The 25,205-nt window shown below is 37.0% G+C and overlaps 1 protein-coding gene across 1 annotated transcript; it reads right to left on the minus strand.

The window, feature by feature from the left end:
• Window positions 1-21,568: 21,568 nt before the first annotated feature.
• Window positions 21,569-23,347, minus strand: LOC104423883 (AAA-ATPase ASD, mitochondrial). Its single transcript, XM_010036320.3, has 2 exons — window positions 22,946-23,347; window positions 21,569-22,670 (listed from the first exon to the last, which is right to left on the minus strand). Exons 1-2 carry the CDS (start codon window positions 23,338-23,340, stop codon window positions 21,569-21,571), a joined length of 1,497 nt encoding a protein of 498 aa, XP_010034622.2. The 5' UTR covers window positions 23,341-23,347.
• Window positions 23,348-25,205: the final 1,858 nt, after the last annotated feature.

The following is a 25,205-nucleotide window of genomic DNA, read 5'->3' on the forward strand; positions in this document are numbered from 1 at the left end:
CACTACACAAGCCATATCCATCTCACCTTAATCATCCAAATGCGCTCTTATATAGAGCTGAGGAGGATCATTCCGTCCTTTTCGCTCATCTTCTTTCTGTCTCTTTTGTCCAATTTTAAATTCGGTGATAGTGATCGAAGGAAGAAAGAGAGAGAGAACCCTGTGCTCCCGGCGACAATGTCCTACCCTCGTTGAATTCTCATCAGTCAAAAGATTCCTTGTGTTGGATTCAATGTTAGTACAAACGAAGGAGTCATATCCCGTAGTCCTTCCATTTCCACGTAATCGACATGCACAGTGATTAATGATTGTAAGAATAACTTAAGTTGACTCTCGAGCCCCAGCATCACCTGTAGTGCACCTGCGATCTCAAGTTGATTTTAGATGATTCTTTCGGTACATGCTTCTTAATCGTGGTCTCAGGTTTTCTCTTCTCGTGTTGACAAGTTCAATCGCAACTCGTGCAGCCAGATTTGAACTTATTTGAACTAAAGTCAAACAAACTAAATAGGCATGTGCATGGACGTATTGAAATTAACAAAAAAACTCGCTAGCAAACCATTGGGGTTGGCCACCCTTCCCAAAGGGCCTACATATACAAAATTATCTATGTTAATGTTAACCGTATCACGTAGTATGGCTAGGATCCACATTATCGATTTTCGGCCAAAATTGACTGGAAGTATTACATTGACAAATGATCAAAATGTTTATGAATCAATTGATAAAATCAAAAGAGTTAATACTGAATTGACATCCGCACAATAATATATATATATATATATATATATATATATATATATTTGTAACTTTCCAAGCTAAATAGATACAAGGAAATCAAATCTATTGTCAAATAAAAATGTGACATGAACTTGTCTTTAGTCGGAGATGGGATTACAAGACTTAAAAACTATGATTTCTGAGTTCTTTCTCTTGGTCCATTAACGAACCTCTTAATTTCCAAATTTGAAGTCAAATGGAAAATTTGGAGAACCGTTGGATCCTTCAATTGTCCTTTTGTCTAAGTAAAAGGGCATGAATTATTTTGGTGAGAAAAGAGAGGAATGAGATTTGAAAGTTTGAGTATATGAAGTAAAACCAAATTAAAAAATATAATCATAAATAAATACTTCTAATTTTCTAAGTATGATATTACTATTCCATTCTAAACACGGACTTTTCCATGTTAGTAATTTTCTAAAGGAGTTGGTAAGCATTAAAAAAATTGGTAAAAAAACTTAGCGGATGCCTAATTCCCCCCTAACTTATTGATGACTTACACTTCTATGGAATTATGAAGTCCTTTTGACAGTATGCCAATTACCAACAGTTGATGAATTTATCAATCTTTATTTGAGTGACTTTACACATTTTTTTTCCTAATTAAATTACCAACTCTTGTTTAAGTTACTTGTCAACATCTATTTGGGGTTTTTTAAGAATTTTTTTTAACATTTTTATTTGTTTTTCTTATAACTACCTTCAATTTATCAACTCTTACATGAATATATAATCTCAATTAGAGTGATACCAATTTTTCTCCGATTGTAAAAAGAATACCACATTTGAGAATTGTGACTGTCCATTTTCTAATTGCAAGGGCCCCCTTCCCTCGAGATTCCTGGTGTACAATTACACGTTCTAACACGGCATGGGCATCATCAACACAACCACGATGACTATCATAGTGGTTACTGGTTATATGCGGTGAAATATACACACACACACATACATAAGCAAGGTGACGTCATGATTACGTGGTTTTCTCCTTGTGTGTAAAAGGAATAAAGGGAGATGCATGAAAGTGCTTAAAAGGAGAGATGCACCGTATTTGGTCGGAGGAGGAAGAGAACGGCGTGCAAATTCCACGCTAAGCATTGCCATTTCACATTTTGACTAATTGATAAATTAATTAATTTAATTGATTAATTATGGCCTTCGCTTTCAACGGGTAGAGACCCAAGAAAGGCAGCAGGTGCCCCGTCCGGCGGCAGAAGTCTTCCCTTTCTAGAAGTTCTCCCATCTTTCCCCGTTTTTGGGTTTAATAGAATTTCTTCATTGCCAGCAAAATTATTATTTCATAGCACGCAATTTCAACGTGTGTCTTATCATGTGTCCAGTCGAGACTTTTTTGAATTCCCTATATAAATGTTCGTGGTGTATGAGACAAGTGTCTGACAATATACATACATAGTATTTTTCTCGATGGTTGCTGCAGATTAGTAAATCTTGTAATTGTGTTATCAAATTATGATCTTGATCATTCAAGGCATCGAACTTTTGTTCTTTTGCAATTCGATGCATTTTGATCGTAATCTGGCCGAATCTCCGATGAAATACTGACATCGCCAAAGAATAGCACAGGAACCAAGTTTATCACAAAACTAAGGGAAATTTGGATATTGGTACATAGACTTACTTTTGTAATTTCTCAAAAATAAATCTCTCCAGTATATAGAGAGAACTTAGGGTCTATAAAAGACAAAGTGACCATGATTCACTATGGAGATCCAGAACGGTTCACCTAACAAATCGTTCAAGACACGACGGTATATCAAGTCTTCTGTGCAAGCCCCCAAGTCTCCTAACTTTTGTTGCTACATAACACATTGATTTGACAGGAAGAACCAAAGCAAATCGCTCGAACCCTAGCATGCGAGATTTGGACTTTCTAGAGGATTGAGATGTTTACATTATGAGAACGCTTTTCGACATTGACCGCATAGATACATTGAACGTTGAAGTTTTTCTAACTTGTCGAACGTGTAGTTTGGTTCTTGGAAGACTTCAGCTCATTCACACACAGCTCTCTAGTTTAATTGGTGTAACTAGAGTAGGTTCGGCATCTAATTGGGTTCATGTAGTTCCATGCGTGTCACGTGCATGAACCACTCCAACTTGTCACTTAAATTTAAGGTCAAGATATTGGTTATAGAGGATCTTTGTTGAGATCAATATGACAACATCAAATTTCTTCAACCATCTCAAATTTTCCTTGTCCATATCCATCAAATTAAACGAATCATAAGGATCATAGGTCTGATATGCACACTTACATTCACCTCTAACTTTTCTCAATTATTTTGCAAAGTTGATATGATCTTATGAAAGCCTTTGACTCAGTAAATTGGAGTTTTTTTTTTTTTTGGGTTGATGTATTGAGGGCTATTTAGGTCCCTGATTCCTTTTCTATCGGAATGAGACTTGCATAGTCTCTCCATATTTTTCCATGTCTTCATTGAGAGACTTGGAATCGAGCAGTGCGACTGGGGTTGCCATGCTCTATAGCAATGCCTTCGACCTCTAGGATCTTCCCAGCTTCTATGTTCGGGCAAACTATGGAATTGAGATACGACCATAAAATTAATTAGCAGATTAGAGACACCACAAATCAATTTGGACAAATATATGTCGATTGGACACCCAAAGGGCCTATCAACAAAGATGAAATTTTGATGATCCCAAAATTGTCTCTAGTTCTAACGTTACTATGGCGAGTGCAGATGGTGAAGTTAGTTAATGAATTAGCAATGATTCCTTATATCAACAGAGATGAAAAACTTGGCTTGGACAATTAGGATAACAACTATTGACACGAGTGGTATGTCATGGTAGCTTTGAAGGACCGGTCGAGCTAATGTTTATGGAAATTTTTTAGTACTAATAAAGGTGGAAAGATCAATAAACATTATCAATAAACTAATGTGTACCATTATTCAAATGAATCATAATTGTATCTTTACATTCGACAAGAATTTTGAAATTATCATCAAACTAGACTTTCCCTTTGACTGTTTTGTTTAACTCAGCAAACATCTCCTTCTATCCACACATGTAGTTGCTTGCACCGGTGTCCAATATCATGTATCAATTTGACCACCTTCATCTTCTTTGAATGCCAATAAAATAATTTGCTCGGAATCATTTATCAGGTTTGCCTTTTTGATTGCTACACTTCTTTCTTTGACCAATAGTCAAAAGCGTAATAGCCATTATTCCTATGGCATCTTCATTCTCCGAGGCATTCTTCTAATTTTGACTCAAGGTAGTATCGTCTTCTGGCTCATCATGGCCAGTGTTGACAAGTTCCTATACACCATAGGCACCGAGATGAGCTTTCATTCTAATAGCTCATTTATCATAATTTTCTTTGGTAAGACAAGGTATTGAAAAGGAAGTTGAGCATTTGTTGAGGCCATAATCACAAATTATGTTCTTTGATACCAATTTAATGGGATAATTTGAGTGTGAAACATTCACAACTCGCATAAGAAGAGAAAGAGATGGGGAGGGTTTTTTTATTTATTTCACCATATTAAAAATGATTACAAGACTCATAGCTTATTACAAGACTCTTACTGCTACTCTTAAATGACTCATAAATGTAACTAGCATTCCAAAGAGATATTTCCTGGGAATCTACAAAAATTATTACACTTGACATAAATTACAAACAGACTCTTTGAAAATTACAATACAATAAACACTTCTTCTGCCCGTGCAATAGTCTTGGATACCGAACAGACAGAGACAGCAAATTACCGTCACAAAGGCCGCTTACACTGAAGCCCAAGATTGGGCCCAGACCACATCTTAGAAATACGAGATTTTTGGAATAACCGGACTTAGTATATACAGAGTGCGACAGTCCTGCCATCTCGTTTACGGTGAATAATGGTCGGAGTACATTGATTCTCGCTCCTTAGAACGGCTCCAACATAATATGCAAGTTCGGTGATCCGAATTTAGACATTAAATAAGCAAGACGAATGCACAATACAATTTCCCCTCGATTTTTCCTTCCTTTCGTTTCTTTTTCCGCTGCTTGGCATGAATCTATGCATTTTTCTTGTAGTAAAAGCAAAGCGCCTTTTGGCATGCTCTTCGTTTTAGGAGGGATTTGTGAGTTCTGAGAAGGAGAGACAAAAGCAGAAAGTGGCACATCACCTTGATCTCGTGGAAGAGGGAGCTGTTTAGATTTCTCCTTTTGAAGTACCTGAGTTCTACGTTCTTGGTTTCTCCTTCTCTATTCCAATTCATATGACCCGGAAGCTCTCTGGTTCTGCGGAAGACGAAGCTAATGAAACTTTATGGTTCATGGATAAACATGTCTGGTCCTGCAGAACTTGTCTGTAGTAATGACACAACCTCTTCACTCTCGAAACAAGAAACCGATCGGATTTGTTCAGTAAATATCATTTCGTGAACAAATTTTGTGTATCCATCTTTGTATCCCTAGCACCCCTCGTGTTCACTTTGGAAAAGAATAGTTTGGATGCAAAGGGTTTAAAACTAGCTGTAATGTCACATCCCATGTTTTTAAAGGGATTGTACGATCTAAAAATGTATAATTATAAACTCATGGACAAAAGATATCAAACTTATTACATACAATATTTTCATAAGAAATTGACTTATTTAACAAGATGTTTTTTAGATTATGTTCTTTCTTTTTCTCAGTCCTAATGACGAGATCAACAATTATAGTTATTGGTTAATCTATATATATATATATATAATCATATGGAAAGAATAACTCTGTTCCATATTAGCATGGGAGTTTCTATTCCAAAGCATATATCTTGTCCATGTCAAGCTTAAATTACTTATGTTTGCCCATAGAAATAATAGAGATGCAATCTTATGTTAGCCTGTTCGGGCATAGGCATAGTCCCTTAAAACCATGCAAAAATTAAGCTAGCTAGCTTGGCTACATGCACAACAGAATTTTTCTGCATAACAATCATAATCATTTATGACCCTCGAAATCTATATACCTACTAAAAAATCCCATGATTGGATGATGCAAAAAGAAGCTTGCAACTATATATCAATTAAAATACTCGAATAATCCACACTTATCATCTATCCTACACATCACGCTGCATAGATATCATATTTATAGAGTGTGGCTTTTATGGATCATAACACCAAGCTTGGTCATAGCAGAGCAAGTAAAAGCATCAATGGTATTGGGAACAAGCATTTCTCGCACAAGAGAAAACATCTCGATGCATGGAGGGAGGGAGGGAGGGATAATCATTTATAACCCTTGAAATTGACATACCTACTAAAAAATTCATGACTGGATGATGCAAAAAGAAGCTCGCAACTATATATCAATTAAAATACTCGAACAATCCACACTTATCATATATTCTACACATCACGCTACATAGATATCATATTTATAAAACGTGGCTTTTATGGATCATAACACCAAGCTTGGTCATAGCAAAGCAAGGAAAAGCATCAATGGTATTGGGAACAAGCATTTCTTGCACAAGAGAAAACATCTCGATGCATGGAGAGAGAGAGAGAGAGAGAGAGAGAGAGAGAGAGAGAGAGAGAGAGAGAGAGAGAGAGAGAGAGAGAGAGAGAGAGAGAGAGATTTCTCGCATAAGAGAAAACATCTTGTGTCATGCAAACATAGACAGGCACGCATACGCATGGAGAGAGAGAGAGAGAGAGTAGAAGAAAGACATTTCTCGGATAAGAGAAAACATCTTGTGTCGTGCGAACGTAGACACACACACACATGGAGAGAGACCATGCAATAACTTCTCGAGATTAAAGGGACTATTGTCGAGAAAAGATGGCACTTGCAGCGATTTCACGCGGACATATCAAAAGGCATCTGCAATATAACAATGCATGCAAAAGCAATAGCTCTAAGTGCCATCTTTCCTGCGACAAGAGCTCCTATGAAGCTCCAAATTAAGTCCTCTCCTTTCTCTCTCTTTCTTTTTTCGGAGGGGACCAACTCTTTTAAAACTCTCCACATGTATCGATCTCTACGCAGGGCATCTGTATCTGTCTCACCTCAATCATCCAAATGCACACTTATATAGAGCGCTCAGGAGGACAGTTCCGTCTTTTTGCTCTTATCTTTCTTTAAATCTGGGGGTAAAGATCGGAAAAAGAGCGAGGGAGAGAACTTTGTGCTCTTGGCGACAATGCTTCCATCTGCATCCCTTTCTCACAAGTTAAAAGGTTCTTCGCGGGGCCCCTTGTGGAATTCAATGTCACTACAAACAAAGTAGACGTCAAACTGGAGTCATCTCCCACAATCCTTCCATTTCCACATGATTAACATGCACGATGACTGATCATTGTAAGAATAGCTTAAGTTGACACTGGGGCCCAGCATCACGTGTTGTACCTGCGACCGACCTCAAGTTAAATTTTTAGTCACCATCGCTGTTCGGTCAAGATAGAATACGCGGAACGAAAATGACCTGTCTAGATGATTCTTTCAGAAGATGTTTGGCTATTATAGAGCGTCGGATTTTCTTATCTTACTTCGAGTGACAGGTTCGGTCGCAACTAGCTCCGCTAGATTGAAGCTAAATTCAAACAAACTAAAGAGACGCATGCAAATGTATCGAAACTTACAAAACTTTTGCTCGCTAAACAGATTTGAGCATTCTCATGTTTATTCTTTATATGTTGTGACTGGTCAAATCTAGTATCGAATTGATAATTAAAAAAGTGATACGAATTTGTATTTGGTTGGAAATGGGATTACAAGGCTTAAACTATGACCTAATGTCTTGCCAAAGGATGAGGGGAACGAACCTTTTGGGCAAAGTAAAAGAAGGGCATGATGATCACGCTGTTGTGTGTAGCATGCTGATGAGGTCCTGAAGCTTAGAAAAGTTGACGTTGAATTCAAACAGCTAGCACATAGAACATATGATGATTATCATGATATTATAAATGAATAAATGAACAAGTAGTCAAAAAGGGATTTTAGTCAAACATAGTATGTCCTTGGCGGGCCCTTGTTCCGCTTTTTTGATCAATTTCCTGTACTGGACAATAAGTTTACAAAATTAATATATTAAATAATGAGGCAGACCCGATTGAACAGTGAGTTTTGAATGTAATCCACTCATCTAAATATCCACTTATATATTCACTTATATTTTGTCGAATCATTCGATATATTAATCCAATAGACTAATCTTAGTGTACCTAACATTACTCAAATTATATATGTTTTTGATGCACACGATTTGGCTACAACATCCACAATTCTTGGTATGACATTATCTTAATTAGATCTTCTTATTAAGTGAAAAGCCATCATGTCAATTGAGATTCTTCAGGGTCTGAGCATGCATTTCCACCGAGAAAATGTATCTTCTATAATGCAATTGATTTGATTCTTCGGCTATAAAGAAGATGGAAAAAGAGCTGCTACATTCGTCGAAATGCATTCGCATTAACATTCCAATCATAAAATCATGTAATCTTTTTGTTCGTCCAATTAAAATCGATCATGCTCTTACATAATTGTTCTTGGTAAAGAACCGCCTTGCACAGTACCTCGACCACTAAATGATGATGACATATGATATTGAGTGTCCCCTTTCAACGCTACATGGATTCCACTGCTAAGAAATTTTATCCATGTCGGAGGCCTTCAATGAACATGAATCTTGCATCCTTCATGAGATATTTGTTTCCGGCTTATCAAAAATTGATTTGTAACAATAAACTCATATTGAAAATTAATGAAAAAAAAAAAAAAAGTCATCGCATCACTAGTTTGCATGTCCGAAGCACATTGATTGCTACTTCTTCTTTTTTTTAAATAAAGAAAAATTCTTAACCAGTTTGCTGAGAGAACTTGTTAAAAGTGTACTGTTGTTATTCTTCTTCTGGTAAGTAAAAGGAGAATAATCCAGAAAAAGGTCTCAAAATCCGATGGAAGCTTAGTGGCAGACTGGCGGATTGCACTAATGGAGAAAAAAGGCGATGTAAATTGTCCAAAGTCCACGCATTGATCAAGAGGTGAAAGAAACTTTGCATCCGGATGAATTCATTGTGGTTCTATAAAGTCACATTACTATCTTGAAGATGGGATTCCGCAAGCATATTTCAGCTTGTGGGGGTAGTAAAGAACTTACTTTGCATAAGAAAGACTACCTTGTCGAAGGTGTTTGGAGAGGGGGAGATATATATATTCGTTTCTTTATTACAACTAATTAACAATAGGATCAATATCACGAAAAACTCCAAACTAATAAACTTATGATAAATTTATCATAAATTAATTTTTCGACAATCAAAAACCCTAAACTAATATAAATTTACCCTTAATTAGTTTCTATTAAATTAGATTAATACTACAAAAAATCACAAACCGATACACATGTGACAAACGAAGGATAAAACCTCAAACTAGTACATCCGTCAATTGGCCAGTATCATATAACTCTATAATTTGATGATAAAATTTAAACAAATGGTAAATATATTACAGGTATGCATGTTTAAGGTTTTTTTTTTTTGGGTAAAAATAAGATATGTATGCATGTTTAAGGTTTTTGGTAAATTTTTTATAAGTATATCAATTTGAGGTTTTTCATGATATTGACCCTAAACAATAACTATATCGAAAAAGGGGACTTCTAGATAATCTATTTTGTTCTTTTGTGATAAGGTCATTTTTATGCGATTAAAGGAAAAATTTATCGTCTATCCCTACATTCGACGCTCTCACTCCGGTACGTGATAGTGGAATATTGCATAATATGTAATTAACTTTCTACATTCTACATCTTTTACGGGTTGGTATGGGTTTCTTTGGCAGGTGATGAATTACTCATGTCAACAGTCATCGATGCAGGATACGTAGAAAAAAGAGGCATACAATTGCCCTTTTGTGTAAGTAAAAGGATATGAATATTTTGGTGAGAATGGAGAAGGATGAAATCGAGAGTTTGAGTGTATAAGTATGACCAAACTTTTTTTTTTTAAAAAGAAGGTCACAATAGTAACGATATTAGATAGTTATAGTTTTCTAAGATGATTTTACTGTTCTCTTAAGAAAAAGGTTTTCCTTTCTTTTCTTTTCTTTTCTTTTCGTGCTGGTAAAATTTTAAAGGAATTGGGAAGATATAAAAGAATTGATTAAAAAAAAAAAGAAATCTTATTAAGCATCTAATTTTCTGTAACTTAACATAACCTATATTTTTATAAAATTATCAAGTCTTTTTGCCTGAATGCGAATAACCAACCATTTCCAATATCTCACCATTTGCATTTGTCTCTTTTTATCAACGCCTTAAGTTCACCAGCTCTCAGATGAATTTGCCAATCCTTACCTGAATGACTTACTAGTTAAGTTACTAAGCAATTTTGGATTACCAAGTCCATTTGAGTTACTCGTCATCAGTTATTTTGCTTTATTTATTTTTTTTTATTTATCAACTTCTTTTATAATTTACCAACATTTGTTTGTGTGACTTACTAGCTTTTCTCCATTAGGCTACCAACCAATTTTCATTTTCCAAGTCTCGTTGATTTGTTTTCTAATATTTATTTGGCTCTCATTTAATTTCAATAACTTTCATATTGATTTACTAACTTTTATTTGCTTTACTTATTAACATGTTAAAATTACCAACTCTTTTAAGAAGTTACTAATTTTAGTGGGTGCCGTTATCAACTTTTTTTTCCTGATTAATTTACCCCCTTATTTAATACTATATACTATATAAACGTGGAATACCAAACACAACATTGTTTCAATCGATAACAAATACAATATTCGAGAATTGTGATTGTCCATTTTTCAAATTGCAAGTGCCTCTTGGCACACAAGGTTTCTAATGTGTAGTGACATATTTTAACATGGCATGCATATCATCGATACAACCATATGTTACTATCATAGTCCTTGTGTGATGACATATATACACAGAGACATACGCAAGCAAAGTGACGTCATAACTACGTGATTCTCTTCTCATGTGAGTGAAAACTCATAGGAGAAGCACTATATTTTTGTCGGAGGAGGGAGAGAGCGGCGCGGTAATTCATCACTAATCATTGCTATTTCCTTTTTTGACCAAATGATTCATTGTCATTTATTGTTTTGCTTTCGGTTTCACCGGGTAGACCCGAGAAAGGCGGCAGGTGCCCCTCCCTGCGACCCCAGCGAAGCCCTTCTGGAAATTCTCCTCTCTTTCCTGGCACGAACTTAAGCACGTTTTTTTCTCTGGATTTAAGAACAATTCTCCATTGCCAGCAACATTAATGTTTCACAGCACGCAACATCAACATGTATCTTGTCGTCTATCCATATGAGACCTAATCATGTTGCCAAGATAAATGTTTGAGGTCCATGAGATACGTGTAAATTCTCTCAACGATCACTGAAGATTAGTAGATTTTGCGATGGTGTTACTGAATTTTAATTTCAACCATTCGAGGTGTTGAACTTTGGTTCTTTTACAAATTGATGCATTTTGATCGGAATCCAGCCAATTTTCTAATGAACTACCGACATCGAGGAAGAATGCTATAGGGACTGAGTTGGTCACAAAACCTAGTTTGAGGACAGAGAGCGAAATTTGGATAATATTACACGGACTATATTTGTAATTTCCAAAAAAATAAATCTATCCAATATGTTGTGAGAACTTCTTTCCAAGAGAAGGTGACTAATATGGACCAGCTGATAAATCATTCAAGACATGACGATATATAATTTACACATGCTTAAGTGATGATATAAATTTATAGGATTCCTTTAGAGAATAGAAATATCTTTCTAATAAAAATCAAAAGTCATCTGGGCAAGCCCCTAAGTCTCCTAATTTTTGTTGCTATAGCACATTGATTTGACAGGAAGAAGCAGCGCAAAACCCTCAAATTTTAGGGTGCCATTTTAAAACTTTCTTGAGGATTGAGATGTATTGCACATAATAATTAAATATTGTTAGAATGCATATGTTTTAAATTAAGGTTCATGAGAGCACTCTTGGACATTGACCCTTTAAATACATCGAACTTGGAAGTGCATTTACCTTGTCGAACCTAAACTTCAGTTCTTAGAAGATTCCATCTCATTCACATGCAGCTAGCTAGTCTTATTGATGTAATTAAAGAAGATTTAATAGTTACTAGATAAATTATGTTCATATACATCAATTTGTATTAGCGTGAATCATTTTATTAAATTAATATCTCGAGTTTAAATTCGGATAATGATTTATTAAACTGAATTTGTCGATAAAATTTTTTTCTTCCAAGGTTTGGAAATTGAATGAAGAAAAAAGAAACAATTTCTTTTCTTGGACTTTCTCTTTTTGATGCGCAAAACATGACAAAAGAGGAAATAAGAGATAAAAAGTGCCAGGGTTTCTCTTCAGCTTAAAAAGAAAGGAAGAAAAAAAAAGTGAGAAACCCTTGCACGTAGAGCCTCTGCAAGTGAAACACAAGGAGGTGGGCCCAGGTCAAAGTTTGACCTGGGCACACGTATAAAACACAGAACTTGCAGGTCTTCTTTCCTTCTCAAGAAACCGCCGAAGCCTACGTAGAAGAAAGCCGCACGTCCACACCGCACGTACACGCCTAGAGAGGAGCTGCACGACAAGAAAGAAAAGGAAGCTGTGGACCTTTTCTTTTTGGCGCACGATTTGAACGCGTGGTATTTTTGTATCTTGAGTTTATATCTATGTGAGTTATTTATTTATAAAAACTTTGAATTTTTGATTAAATTTAAGTGTGAGAAATACTTGAGTGATGAGTTATTGTAAATTTTTATTTTTCGATTATAGTGGATTATTTTTTGTTGACTCTCTCCAGTGGACGTATATAATGATACTCGGGACCAAACTATATAAATTTCTAGTGTCTTTATTTTTCTCGTTTTTTTTTTTTTTGACAATTTTACGTTGATGTAAATTGCAAGATCATGTCGTTTCCGCGCATTATATTCCAACACACTTCAGATTGTCATTTGAATTTAAGTTCGAGATATTGGTTACATAATGAGGATCTATTTTGAGAAGAATATGACAACATCAACGTTCTACAACCATCTCAGATTTTCTTTGTCTATATCTATCGAAATTAGTCAAATCGAAAGGATTGGGCTCTCATATGCACACGTATGCCTCTAACCCTCCTTGATTATTTTCGAAGTCGATTAATTCCGAAAAGCCAACAAAATATTTTCCCAGGATTAAAGTTGATCCTAATAAAAGCCTTTGACTCAGTCAATTGGAGCTTTTTTTGCTGATGTATTGAGGGCTATTCAGGTTCCCAAGTCCTTTGTCTGTTGGATCGAGACTTGTATCACTTCTTCTCTATACTTGTCGATTTAGGTGATGAGGGCTTTTCAAATGGTTAAGAGGTTTGACTCAAGGAGATCCATTATCTTTTGACTTATTTCTTGTGGCTGGTAGTGCCTCGGAATCGTGGAGGTGATGAGGGCTTTTGAAATGGGGAAGACGTTTGACTCAAGGATATCCATTATCTTTTCACTTATTTCTTGTCGCTGTAGTGCCTCGGAGTCGTGCTGAAACGCGGGGCGTAGCCAGGTTCTCTAGTGACCCCTTCCACCTCTAGGATCTTTCCAAATATGAGGTTCGGGCAAATTATATTAGAGCTGCCAACAATTAATTTGAGTAAACCTAGGTTGACTGGACACTTATTGGGCACAAACGGCAATAGGAAGGTCAATTAAAGTTTGAAGGAATGGGTCAAACGAAAACCTTAAATCTCAAATCCGGAATGGATTAGTTCCCTAAGCATGCATAATTCTTTTTATTTTAAAAGTTTGAACTGTCGTCAAAACACTCATTCGACCCCGCCGTGATTAACGAGGCCATTTTCTCATGTAAAGTGTCGTGACTCCAGTCTTGTTTGTGTTCATAGTAAATCACGCGTGACTGGCTAAGAGATGTGGTGGAGCTCTTGACTAGTATAAAAAGACATTTCAACTTTTGTTGTCAAAGAATGAAGACTTCATTTGTTTTGCAGAAAATAAATAATTTAGAAATCATTTTTCTAAAAAGATCGCTAGTATCACTTATAACGTTGAATTAAATGAAAAGTATTTTCATCGTCCAAAAAAATGTTTAGATGTATATTGTTATCAATAATGAAAATATTTTTCATTGACTAATTATTTCAAATGATAGAAGAGATCATTTTTAGGAAAATATTTTTTAAATTATTCATTTTTCACAAAACAATTTTTTCTCCTTTTTTCTCATTGAGTGCTCTCCTAATTGGGGTGTGAGGTTTGAAGGCTCATCTGAGTCCTATTGTTACTAAATTGAGGTAGATTTCGCAATCTACTCATCGAGTGATCTTAAGGACGGTGCATGCTTTTCTATTTGGAAGTTATTTGATAATCATATGTAGACTTCGCAGTCTTATTAGCAAGTGACATGTCCAAATTACAACATCTTCTATTCCAGAGTAATCTGAAGGGCCATGCATGCTATCCTCTTCAAAATATTCAACTAACACAAAGGAGATATCCGAGTCCGAAGTATGAGAACAGAATCATGAGATTTCTCAAAAGTTCTTTTCTTTTTTGTGTATGTCATAGTAATTTTACAGGTGGGCTTGGAGTTGAAAATTGCCTCCGAGTAAATTTTATGTGCAAGTGCCCAAAAAGAAAAGAAAACTAAAAAGTTTGGTTGGGAATCCATATTTCGTAATGGGCTTCAAGTCGCTTAAGGCCCCATCAAGGCCCAATTACAAGCTTTGTTTTAGAATTGGTCACCTTATGTACTATATAAAGGGAATTAGTGACCTACGGAAAAAAAAAAAAACTAAGTAACGGGAATTATTGACCTGCCAAATGTCCTATTTGGCATTTCATGAGAAAAAGGGAAAATGGGAATCAGTGACCTAACAAACAGAATAAAACATCGAATCGGTATGCTTCCACCAGATCTCAGTGTATAGGAACCCCATAGCAAAGGAAGCATTCATGAGATTTTTTTCTAAAAACAAAGTAAAGGCTAGCCATAAATCAGCCAAAATGAAAAGGCAATAATAAAAAAGTAAATGCATTAAAGATTATTGTTAAAGAGTGCTCCTAGAGCACTTACAAAGCCTGATTATAAATGTTTTGATAATATAAAACTGCTATTGTAAAATAATTAACTCTTTTATAATGTATTTGTTTCATAGAAAATGAATAATTTGAAAAAAAAAATTATTAAAAATAATCGTTTGAATTGCTTACAAAGATAAATGAAAGTTATTTAAACTATGTCTTGAGTGAAGGAAACACCATCACCGTGAGGAGCTGGCGGAGGAAGCTTTACACCGACCTTTCCGGGGAAGGATGGTTCAATGTGTTATAACGTTGTATTCGAGTATCTCGTGGCGTTCGAGATGCTTGCGATGGAGCCAGTGAGAGAGGACTTGATCGACAATCTAGTCACGTTCACAAAGTGGGAAGAATTACTACACAAGGACGGGGAAGGCGTGGCAGTGCCGTTGCTTGCTGTATAGGCAACCTAGGACTGGCGAGTCTAGTACGATCGTTGCAATGGCTAATCTCCCCGAGGATGGTGTTTATGATCTTCAGTTGACGGCAACGAAGGATAACGTGGATCTAAAGTAGCTGTTGATCAACACTTCAACCAAATCCATAATTGTGATTGAAGACATTGATTGCTCTCTCGACCTCACAGGTCAGTGCAGCATAGAGAAAATGAAGGAAAACAGAAGACAGAAATTCACTAGAAAGGTGATACTTTTCGGGATGTTGAATTTCATGACGGGATATGGTCAGCATGCACATGGGGAATCTGTGTTAATGAAAAATTTTGCGAACTGACTTGACCTAGCGCTCGTTAGGAGAGAGACGATGGACAATGACATCAAGTTGTCCCTTCAAGGTTCTAACGAAGAACCATATGAGTGTTAACTCACATGACCTGCTCAACATTGTCCGGGGCTTAATGGAGGAAGTTGAAATGACTCTTGCCGACGTGGTTAATGATGGAGTTGTGGAGTCTGATAGAGGAAAATAATGTTCAAATATAGAAACAAATTATTTTAGGTAGGCATTTCCTAGTAGGTTACCCATCCTATAATGTTAAAGCAAGCAATATGGATTTTATTGCTGCTAATGGCCTAATGTAATTTCCATATTAATTATAACGAAGAACCATCCGGGTGTTGACTCACATGACCTATTCAACACTGTCCAGGGCTTAATGGAGGAAGTTGACTCCTGTCGACGTGGTCAATGATGGAGTTGTGGAGTCTGATAGAGGAAAATAATGTTCAAATGCAAAAACAATTTATTTTAGGTAGGCATTTCCCAGTAGGTTACCCATCCTATAATGTTAAAGCAAGCAATATGGATCTTATTGCTGCTAATGGCCTAATGTAATTTCCATATTAATTATATATGCCCTAAACTCGTGCTATATATATAGAACAATATTTTTTATAGTTGTAATGCTGAAACTTATAACCCTAGAGCTCGTAGCACTGATACTCATAGTGGAAGATTGCTTAGTGTGGCACCATGGTTTTTCCCTTTTTCATGATTTTGGAAAATGTTTTCTTTATAAGAATTCTTGTTTTTTTCCTCTCTATTTTTTCTCTTGATATATTCGTATTCCTAACAACTGATATCAAAGCTTGATTTTGGAAAAATAGTGGGAGCAAATATGAACAGAAGGAAGGTGAAGATTGATTGGTTCGATGGCAAGGACTTTGGTTTCTAACAGATGTAGATCAAGGATATGTTGTACCGCATCAACCTCTGTCTGGAGAGAAACCAAACTCTATGAATCAAGAAGAGTGGGAATTGTTAGATCGACAAGCTTTGGATTTGATTCGTCTCACATTGGCATGGAACATTACTTTCAAAATTTCCAATGAGACGACAACGGTGGATTTGATGGCGGCATTGTCCAATATGTGTGAGAAGTCTTATGCTTCAAACAAGGTGTATTTGATGTGTTGTCTTTTAATCTATCTTTAGTGACTGCTTGTTTGAGAGTTTGAAGTGACTTCCTAAACTAGACTTTGCATTTTGAACTCCGAATCTGCCTAACACTTTTTCAATGTACTTTTCTTAAGATAACTTTAGAATTTCTTTAAATCTATCCCATGTGATCCTCATCCTAAGAATCAGATTTGCTACGCCCAAGTCCTTTATCTCAAACTCTTTTAACAATTGATGTTTCAATATATTGATCTCTCCCATGCTAGATCCTACAATAAGCATATCATCCACATATAACACCAAAATAATATAGCAGTAATCAAATTTCTTGAAGTAACAGTAGTGATCCATATCACTTCTAGTGAACCCGTTATTACACATAAAAGCGTCAAATTTATTGTACCATTGTCTAGGAACCTATTTCAAACTATACAAATTTTTCTTCAATTTACAAACATAATTTTCTTTTCCAAGAATCTAAAAACCTTCTAGTTGTATCATGTAAATATCTTCCTCCAAATTACCATGGAGGAATGCAGTCTTAACGTCTAACTGCCCCAGATGTAAATTTTCAACGGCAACAATACTTAATATTAATCTAATGATAGTTAATTTCACAACTTGAGAATTTTTTTTTTTGTGTAATCAATTCCTTCATTTTGCCAAAACCCACTTGTTTTGTTACTACTAACCTTGCCTTGTACCTTTTGTTGCCATCAAGTTCTTCTTTGACCTGATACACTCACTTGTTCTGCAATGCTTTCTTCCCATCCAGTAATTGAGTTAACACCCAAGTTCTATTTTTCTCGAGTGAATCTAACTCATTATGCATTACTAACTCCTACTTAATAGAATATATAACCTGCATTGCTTCCGAAAAAATTTCTGGTTTGCTAGCGTTAGTCAAAAGGAAATAATGCAATGACGGAAAATATCTTTGTACATGTTTAGGTGTTCTACTAGATCTTCTCAAAGTAGGTTCAAGTGTACGTAATTCTTGTTCTGGTTTTTTATCAGAGTCAACAACAACAGTTTTAGGAATTTCGACCAGAACACTCTTAGAAACCTCCTTTAATTCAATCTCTCTATTCTCCACCATTTGTTTCTTCACACTAGGTCTTGGCGCAGATTTGTCCTTATACAACATGTTTTCATTGAATGTAATATCAGTGGTTTTTATTATTTTTCTATTTTTGTTCATTCCAAAATCGATAACTAACATAATAAGAACCATATCCAATGAAAAAACATTTTTTAGCTTTTGCATCAAGCTTATCTCTATTTTCAGAATCTACGTGGACATACGAAACACAGTCGAAAACTTTCAGATGTGAGATATTTACCTTATTTCCACTACATTCTTCTTCTAGTAACTTAGATCAAGTGAAATTGAAGATCCTTTGTTAATCAAATAAGCTGCAGTGTTAATTGCATCCACCCAAAACGTCTTGGATAATCCTCCATACAACTTCATACTTCTTGCACGCTCATTTGGAGTTCTATTCATCCTTTCAGCAACTTCATTTTGCTGCAATCTGTTGGGAACCGTTCTTGTCATTCTTATTCCATTCTTTACACAAAATTACTTGAACTCCTTGCTATCACACTCGTCACTATTATCGGACCTTAGACATTTAATCTTCAGGCCAGTTTCATTCTCCGCTCCAGCTTTCCATCTCTTAAAAGTAACAAACACATCAGATTTACATTTCAAAAAATAAACCCGTACCTTTTTGGTGGAGTTGTCAATGAATGTGACATAATAGCGCGAGTCTCCAAAGGAATTCACAAGAGCTAATCCCCACACATCTATATGCACAAACTCTAATATTCATTTATTTGGTTCTCTCCCAATCTTCAAAAAACTAACATGTTTCTGCTTGCCTAGTGCGCAATCTTCACATAGACCAATATCTATGGACTTCAAATTAGGCAATTTTCCCTTAGATACTAACAACTTCATCCACTTTTCGCTCGTGTGCCCAAGCCTATCGTGCCATAATTTGGAATAAGCTTTCAACTTGGCAACTACAACAGTTTCTCTACTGCTTTCAATTATGTAGAGTGTTCTTGACTTTATTCCCTGTGCTACAACCAAAGCATCTTTAACTATTTTCCAAGAGCTATCCCCAAAAATAGTTTGTATCTTATGCTGTCTAATTGACTTATAGAGATTAGATTTCTCTTAAGTCCTGGAACATATCTGACATCATGCAACTTCCATTGATATCTATTAGTAGATTTTATATAAACATCACCATTTCCCATAATATCCAAAGGTTCATCATCAACAAGATAAACCTTTCCAAATTTTCCAGCAATAAAATTGTGCATTAATTCTTTGTATGAAGTAGAGCGAAACGACTCACCTAAGTTAAGAATCCAAGACTCAATTGGACCATCAATGCTCAATATCAAAGCATCACTATCATGCGTCTCTTCAAGAGTTACATTCATATATTTTTCTTCCTCTTGAATTCGGTCTCAATGCCAAAATTTCTTCTTTGGGGCTCTACGATCTCGTTTCAGATGGCTTTTTATTTCGTAATTCTAGCAAATTATTTCTCCACAACATCTCAATTTACTTCTCCCTCTGGACTTTGATCTACCGCGGTATAGGTTCTGCCCTCGTTGATTGCTTCTCCCTCTGCTTTCAGTATTTAAGGCAGCACTCGAAAATTCATTCGATACTCTTCTACGAATATCCTCACTAAGAGTCAAATGTAGGATTATTTGAAGTTTCAATTTTTTCTTTCCAGACAAACTATTCACTGCAGTCACAATTGCATTCTAACTTTCGGGTAGAGAAGATAATAAATTAAAGCCTTTACCTCGTCATCGAATTTGATATCCACTAAACTCAACTCAGTCGTGATCACGTTGAATTCGTTGATGTGATCTGTCACGGAAGCAAGCTTGTAACCCTAAAACTTGTAACACCAATACTTATAGTGGATGATTGCCTAGTGCGGCACCATGATTTTTAAAGCTCTGGATACCGCAAAGGTGGAAGCAAGGAAGATGTCCAAGGAAGAAGAGGACAAGAGAGAGGAAGAGGTCCGCCAAAGTGCGGCCACGGGGTGCTGAGAATGATCAGAAAGGCCGTGAGTTGCAATTTGAAGATACCATGAGTGACTCGGTATCGTCCGAATAATGATGTAGCGAAACAGAGCCACAGCGAAGAAGAGGAACATCTGCAAGCAACAGGGATGGCGTCTCAAGTAGCACGGCAAATTGAATTTTGCTGGCGACTGGTCTGTTAGTTTACACCGTTCCATCTCATCGATGGCAATATCCACTCAAGAACCTGTGATGATCAACGAGATCTCTTCCGTAAGATACATATTTCATTGAGCGCCTGAACAAATTGGACGCCCACCAATAAACCACCGGCTCTTATACCACTTATTTCGGAAAACCTTTTCTCATTATCATGTCTATCAGGACATCAAAACCAAGTTCCGCCGCTGAATTATTTGGCTTGTGAGGCTCTTCATTCGTTTTATTCCGCTTGCTCAGTCCGATTTGCGCATGAGTTGGGAGTGTCAAAATATCTCAACTCGCTTGACTACGGGGTTCATGTGAGCCTCAAGTTTATATAGTCTCCCCACTACATATCCCAAAAGTTTTAATCTAGAAAAATGACCACCAATGTACACGCAGTCAATTATTAACACTCCTCCTCAAACCAGTCCCCTACATGTGCAAGATAATATGGATGTATTCACGTCAATTAGAAAATCGAGACAAAAAACAAACAGGATGACGGAAATAGACTTCAAGAGAAAACTAGTGTCAGGATTTGAATCCTTGGTCTATGTTTTGGCACCAAGTTAGACAAATCATAGTTCACAGAAGCTAAAAATACGGACCAACAATGTATTTGTACAATATTACTCAACAATTTCAACGACAATGCTTGACTTGTTATTAGCCCTTGATTCATACTTACAATCTTCCGATTCTTAACAGTTGCAGCCTGATTTCTTTGATAGAATGGCCTGCTTTCTTGGATCACTGGGAAAATTTTGAGGTGCAGTTCAAGAAGACATCCACTCTACTTAGCTTCTTCTTCTTTTTTTTTTAAACATCAAATACCATATAATAACCATATTAGCAAATATCGAAAGACTATGATTATTCTTAAAATAGTAATAAACAAAATTACGTAATCAGTTAATAATAAAAAAAAACACACGCTTCAATTTGGTCAATGCAAACCCTTCTCTTTCACTTTTTTAGCACATCCTCTCCATCATTTTCTTGCTCCTTCACTCAATTTATGTGGGAAAAGATTAGTATTAATGTTACAATTTTTCGTATAGTGCCCACTTTAATGCTAAAATCTCTTAAAAGATCATTTAACTGCTGCAGCTTTTGAAAATTGATTACTTAAGTGACACTAATAACTTAATTTGCTGGATAATTTGACATGGCGCATCGGAGTCATTTATAAAAAGTTTGGGCATTACAATGATCATTTTATCACTAAACTGATCATGTATAAAATTTTTGCTCTAAAATTTTTGGAGTTAGAAATTTGACAAAACGGCAACATAAACCAAAAGCAAAAATCACAAAGCAAATATTCTAACTCTGTCGCTATTTTTGTTTTGTTTTGTTAGACTCAAAAGCAAGATCACGATGCAAACATTTCTCAAAATGGTTTCATTTAAAATACAAAGATTTATTTGTTTTCCTTAAAACAGGAAAAGGAAGTAATTAAAATTTTCTTCAACTCCACATTGCTCTGTTTTGAGATTGAACAATAAAGTTTGGTGCCTCGTGGAAATGAATTACATCTCTTTGATCAATATTGGAGAAAGATTGGGAACTAATTTAACCCCAATTTCGCAATTTGTCAAAAGTTAATACAATTAACGACCATGCTGCTGCTGCTGCTGCTTTCTCAGTCATTGCTCTAGCTGCAGTTGCTTCTGCTGCTGCTGCTGCTTTTTCTTCTTCTTCTAATTTCTTCCTGGCGCACTCTTTCACCTTTTTGAGTGTTTCGATCAATCCCTCCAGACAAGCCTCCTCATCCTCATCGTCCGACTTGGGAATCAAGTTCTCCGCCACGTCTGCCGGAGTCATCTTTGTCTCCTCCAGCAGCTGCCTCACTGTTGTGAACAGCGGGTGTGACTCGATGCCCAAGTAATTCCTCGTGAGCACCTTGAATGACTCGAAGCAGCAATATGACATCTCGATATGCTTGTCCATCCTCCCTGTCCTGATTAGGGCTGGGTCGAGCTTCTCGATGAAGTTTGCTGTCAACACGATGATTCTCTCGCCTCTGCACGAGGACCATAGCCCGTCGATGAAGTTCAGGAGCCCTGACAGCGTGACCTTGCTCTCCTTGCTCTCTTCCCCGCCTTTGGTCATTCTCTTGACAGGATCCGCTTTCCCTTCGTCGCTGTCTCTCTCTTGCTTCTTCATCTTCCTCTGACCGGTCAGGTCAAGCGAGCAGTCGATGTCCTCGATCACTATGATTGACTTCGCGGTCGTCTCAATCAGCAGCTTCCTCAGCTCCGTGTTGTCCTTGACCGTCGTCAGCTCAAGGTCATACACATCGTAGCTGAGGAAGTTGGCCATCGCGGCAATCAACGTTGACTTGCCGGTCCCTGGTGGGCCATAGAGAAGGTAGCCCCGCTTCCACGCCTTGCCGATCCGCGCATAGTACTCCTTCCCTTGCTTGAACTTGAGGAGGTCGTTCATGATCTCCGTCTTCTTGCTTGGCTCCATTGCCAAGGTGTCGAAAGTCGCCGGGTGCTCGAATGCCACGTGGCTCCACTTGCTTGAATCCCAGTTCGAGCTCGGGTTGTTGGTGAAGAGCTTCCGCTGCCGGTTGTTGGCCGCCACCGCCTTCCCCTTCGCCAGGGCATGCTTTATGTAAGAGCCGGTGATCAACTGCCGATGGCGCCAGTGGAAGGCCAGCCTATAAAACCTGGTGGCAAATACAACGATCTGAGGGTAGGCCAGAATTTCATCATGAGGGAAAATTACACTTATTCCACAAGATGAAACAAGTAAAAAGATTTAATAGTCTTTGATTAAATTAAGTCATTATTAAAGTATCCGCGTCGCTTATTTACGAGATTTTAACTGGACTTTCTAACAATTACGTCGACAAACAGAAAGAGCAGATAAGCTAATAACTAAGTATAACGAGACAGATTTTAATAAATTGGTAATTCCACTATATGCTATATGTACATCTACCTTCTATAAGGTAAGGGAAGCGTGGAGTTCCGGGAGATGATCTGGGACGACGACCACCAAAGCTTGACCCCTTCAAATTCATGGACGACCTCCTCGTCATCGTCCATGCTGAGGACGAGCGACTGGCTGTCCTTGACGGACTCGACCTTGAGCCGCTTGGCCCGGGCAGAGGCGCTGGCGTTCAGGTAGTTCTGAATCGCGATATAGGCCTCGGACCGCTCCAGCCGCTCGCCCGCGAACTCTGGGAACGTGACCTCGATGTATGGATAGACGTGGCCCACGGCCTTGTGAGCATAGCCCTCGATGTGCATGCGGAGCTGGGGCGTTGCCCACGCGAATATCAGCCCGGCCATGACCGAGCTGAGGTGAGTCCATATTTCTGATGCAGTCCGCATGGTTTCACTCCTGTTTTTCCCCCTCGGTTGAAGCTCTTGAGGAAGCTACAAGTCTAGCTTTGGGGATTTTGGCTCCGACTTTATGTAAAGGCGTGTGCTTATAATATGGAGCGATCAGGAAGCTACCTGCTCGTCCACGCGTAACTTCCCCACCATATTGTTTTGTTCTGCGGTTTGGCCTGGTAGCACTTTGACGGAAGATATTACCTCGAAGTTTTTAGGGATAATTAAAAAAAAAAAATTCATAAAATTATTACAATTATGTGAATTCAATTTTAATTTTTTTTTTATCAATTGAGTTTTATATATTTTACATTTGTGTCAGTTAGTGATATGGGCACCGACCGTTTTACGTGGTGCTATTGATTGAAATGGACAATTTTTAATAATATTTTCATATTTTTAGAATTTTATTTATTTTATTTAGTTTTTATTTTCTTTTTCTATTCTATCTTTCTTTTCTGTAGATTATCGTCAGCCTCTGAATCGTTCGTGGCTGGTCACCTTCATGCGCTTGAAGCCACCATTGAACCTCGTGGCTTCACCTTGGCAAAGGCTTGGGTCTCGCCAAAGGGCTGGGCAACGCTTGCCAGAGGCCAGCAAGGCCTCGCCTCTAGTCGATTGATGAGGTTTGGTGATCAGCTAGAGGAAGAAGAAGGAAAAGAGAGAAAAAAAAAAAAGTGAAAAAGAAAAAAAAAATTAAAACTTGGAAAAAAATATTAAATTATTATTACATCAGCGCCAATCACACCACGTAAAACAAGTGGCATCTATATTAATAATTTCCGACCAAAATTGATCAGATGAACTAAATTGGCACAAATATAAAAGAATTTAGAGTTCAATTGGCTGCGCATAATTATAACAAGTTTAGCACTTTTGGGTAATTTTTCCTCATTTTTATTGGCTGAATATCTAGAAGAGATCTATGATGGGGTTATTCCACATCATTCGTGGCAAGGATTGGTAAATAGTTTGTAAATACGGGAGAAAGCCGTCTTTTAACTGTTGCTACAAGAGTCCGTCCCACATTTGGTGTGTGATTTTCTATTTGAGCTAGCAATCATCTAACTTTTTTCATATGAACGTTCGGAGAAGCAGAAATTTGTCCAATCAAACATGGCAAGTTCAACTTGGCCTTTTGTCTTTCTTGAGTTTTCAAACTTCCAATTGACACGGACATATTACTAAATACTGAGATGACCCCGCTGAGAAAGTGACGAGTCCTTTTTTCTTTTGGGTTTATGGCGTTGCCAACGACTCTGATGGACATGCATTTGACGTCTTTCAGTCCCCGTGATCGTTCACACTTGTATATCCATATAAGTCAATAGAAAAAGTTCAGATTATGACGACCATTTGATGGTGATCAAATCGTAAAATCATATGATTGATGCGGAAAGCTCCACTTTAAGCTAGTTTGAAAATACTTTGGGAGGCAAGGCAAAGTCGAATGTGCATATAACATGAGGATTAGGGGTATCGGTTTTAAAAGTGAATCCATTATGAGAGTAGAATCTAGAATTTATCTTACAAGTCTGGGCTTCAAAAAATTGAAAAATCGGAAACCAAACTAGCTGATTCTTGTAAATATCACATTATTGACATTATATTTTATTTGTTTTAGCCTATGACGCGTGCCTACTTCAAGCAAATCGTGGTTCCAATCTCCCATTGATATTTCTTTGATAATCCATGTAAGACCAATTCTAAATAGCTTCGACGTTTATCAGCCTACTTGGTTGATTCCAAGGTCAAACCGGTTGTTGTGATAAAAGAACCGGGAACCAAAACCATTAAAGACTGGTTTCAATGTTCAAAACTGATTTAGGAACGGGCCTTGAATCGGTGGAGCTGGTTGCTCA

The sequence above is a fragment of the Eucalyptus grandis genome, chromosome 10 (genome assembly GCF_016545825.1).
Source record: "Eucalyptus grandis isolate ANBG69807.140 chromosome 10, ASM1654582v1, whole genome shotgun sequence".
Classification (NCBI taxonomy): Eukaryota; Viridiplantae; Streptophyta; class Magnoliopsida; order Myrtales; family Myrtaceae; genus Eucalyptus; species Eucalyptus grandis.

Excerpts from the sequence above, each read along its gene's own strand:
- LOC104423883 (XM_010036320.3), bottom strand. The coding sequence starts at position 23,340 with ATGCGGACTGCATCAGAAATATGGACTCACCTCAGCTCGGTCATGGCC. Across the intron at positions 22,671-22,945 it reads CTTCCCTTACCTTATAGAAG|GTTTTATAGGCTGGCCTTCC; the intron begins GTAGATGTACAT and ends ATTTGCCACCAG.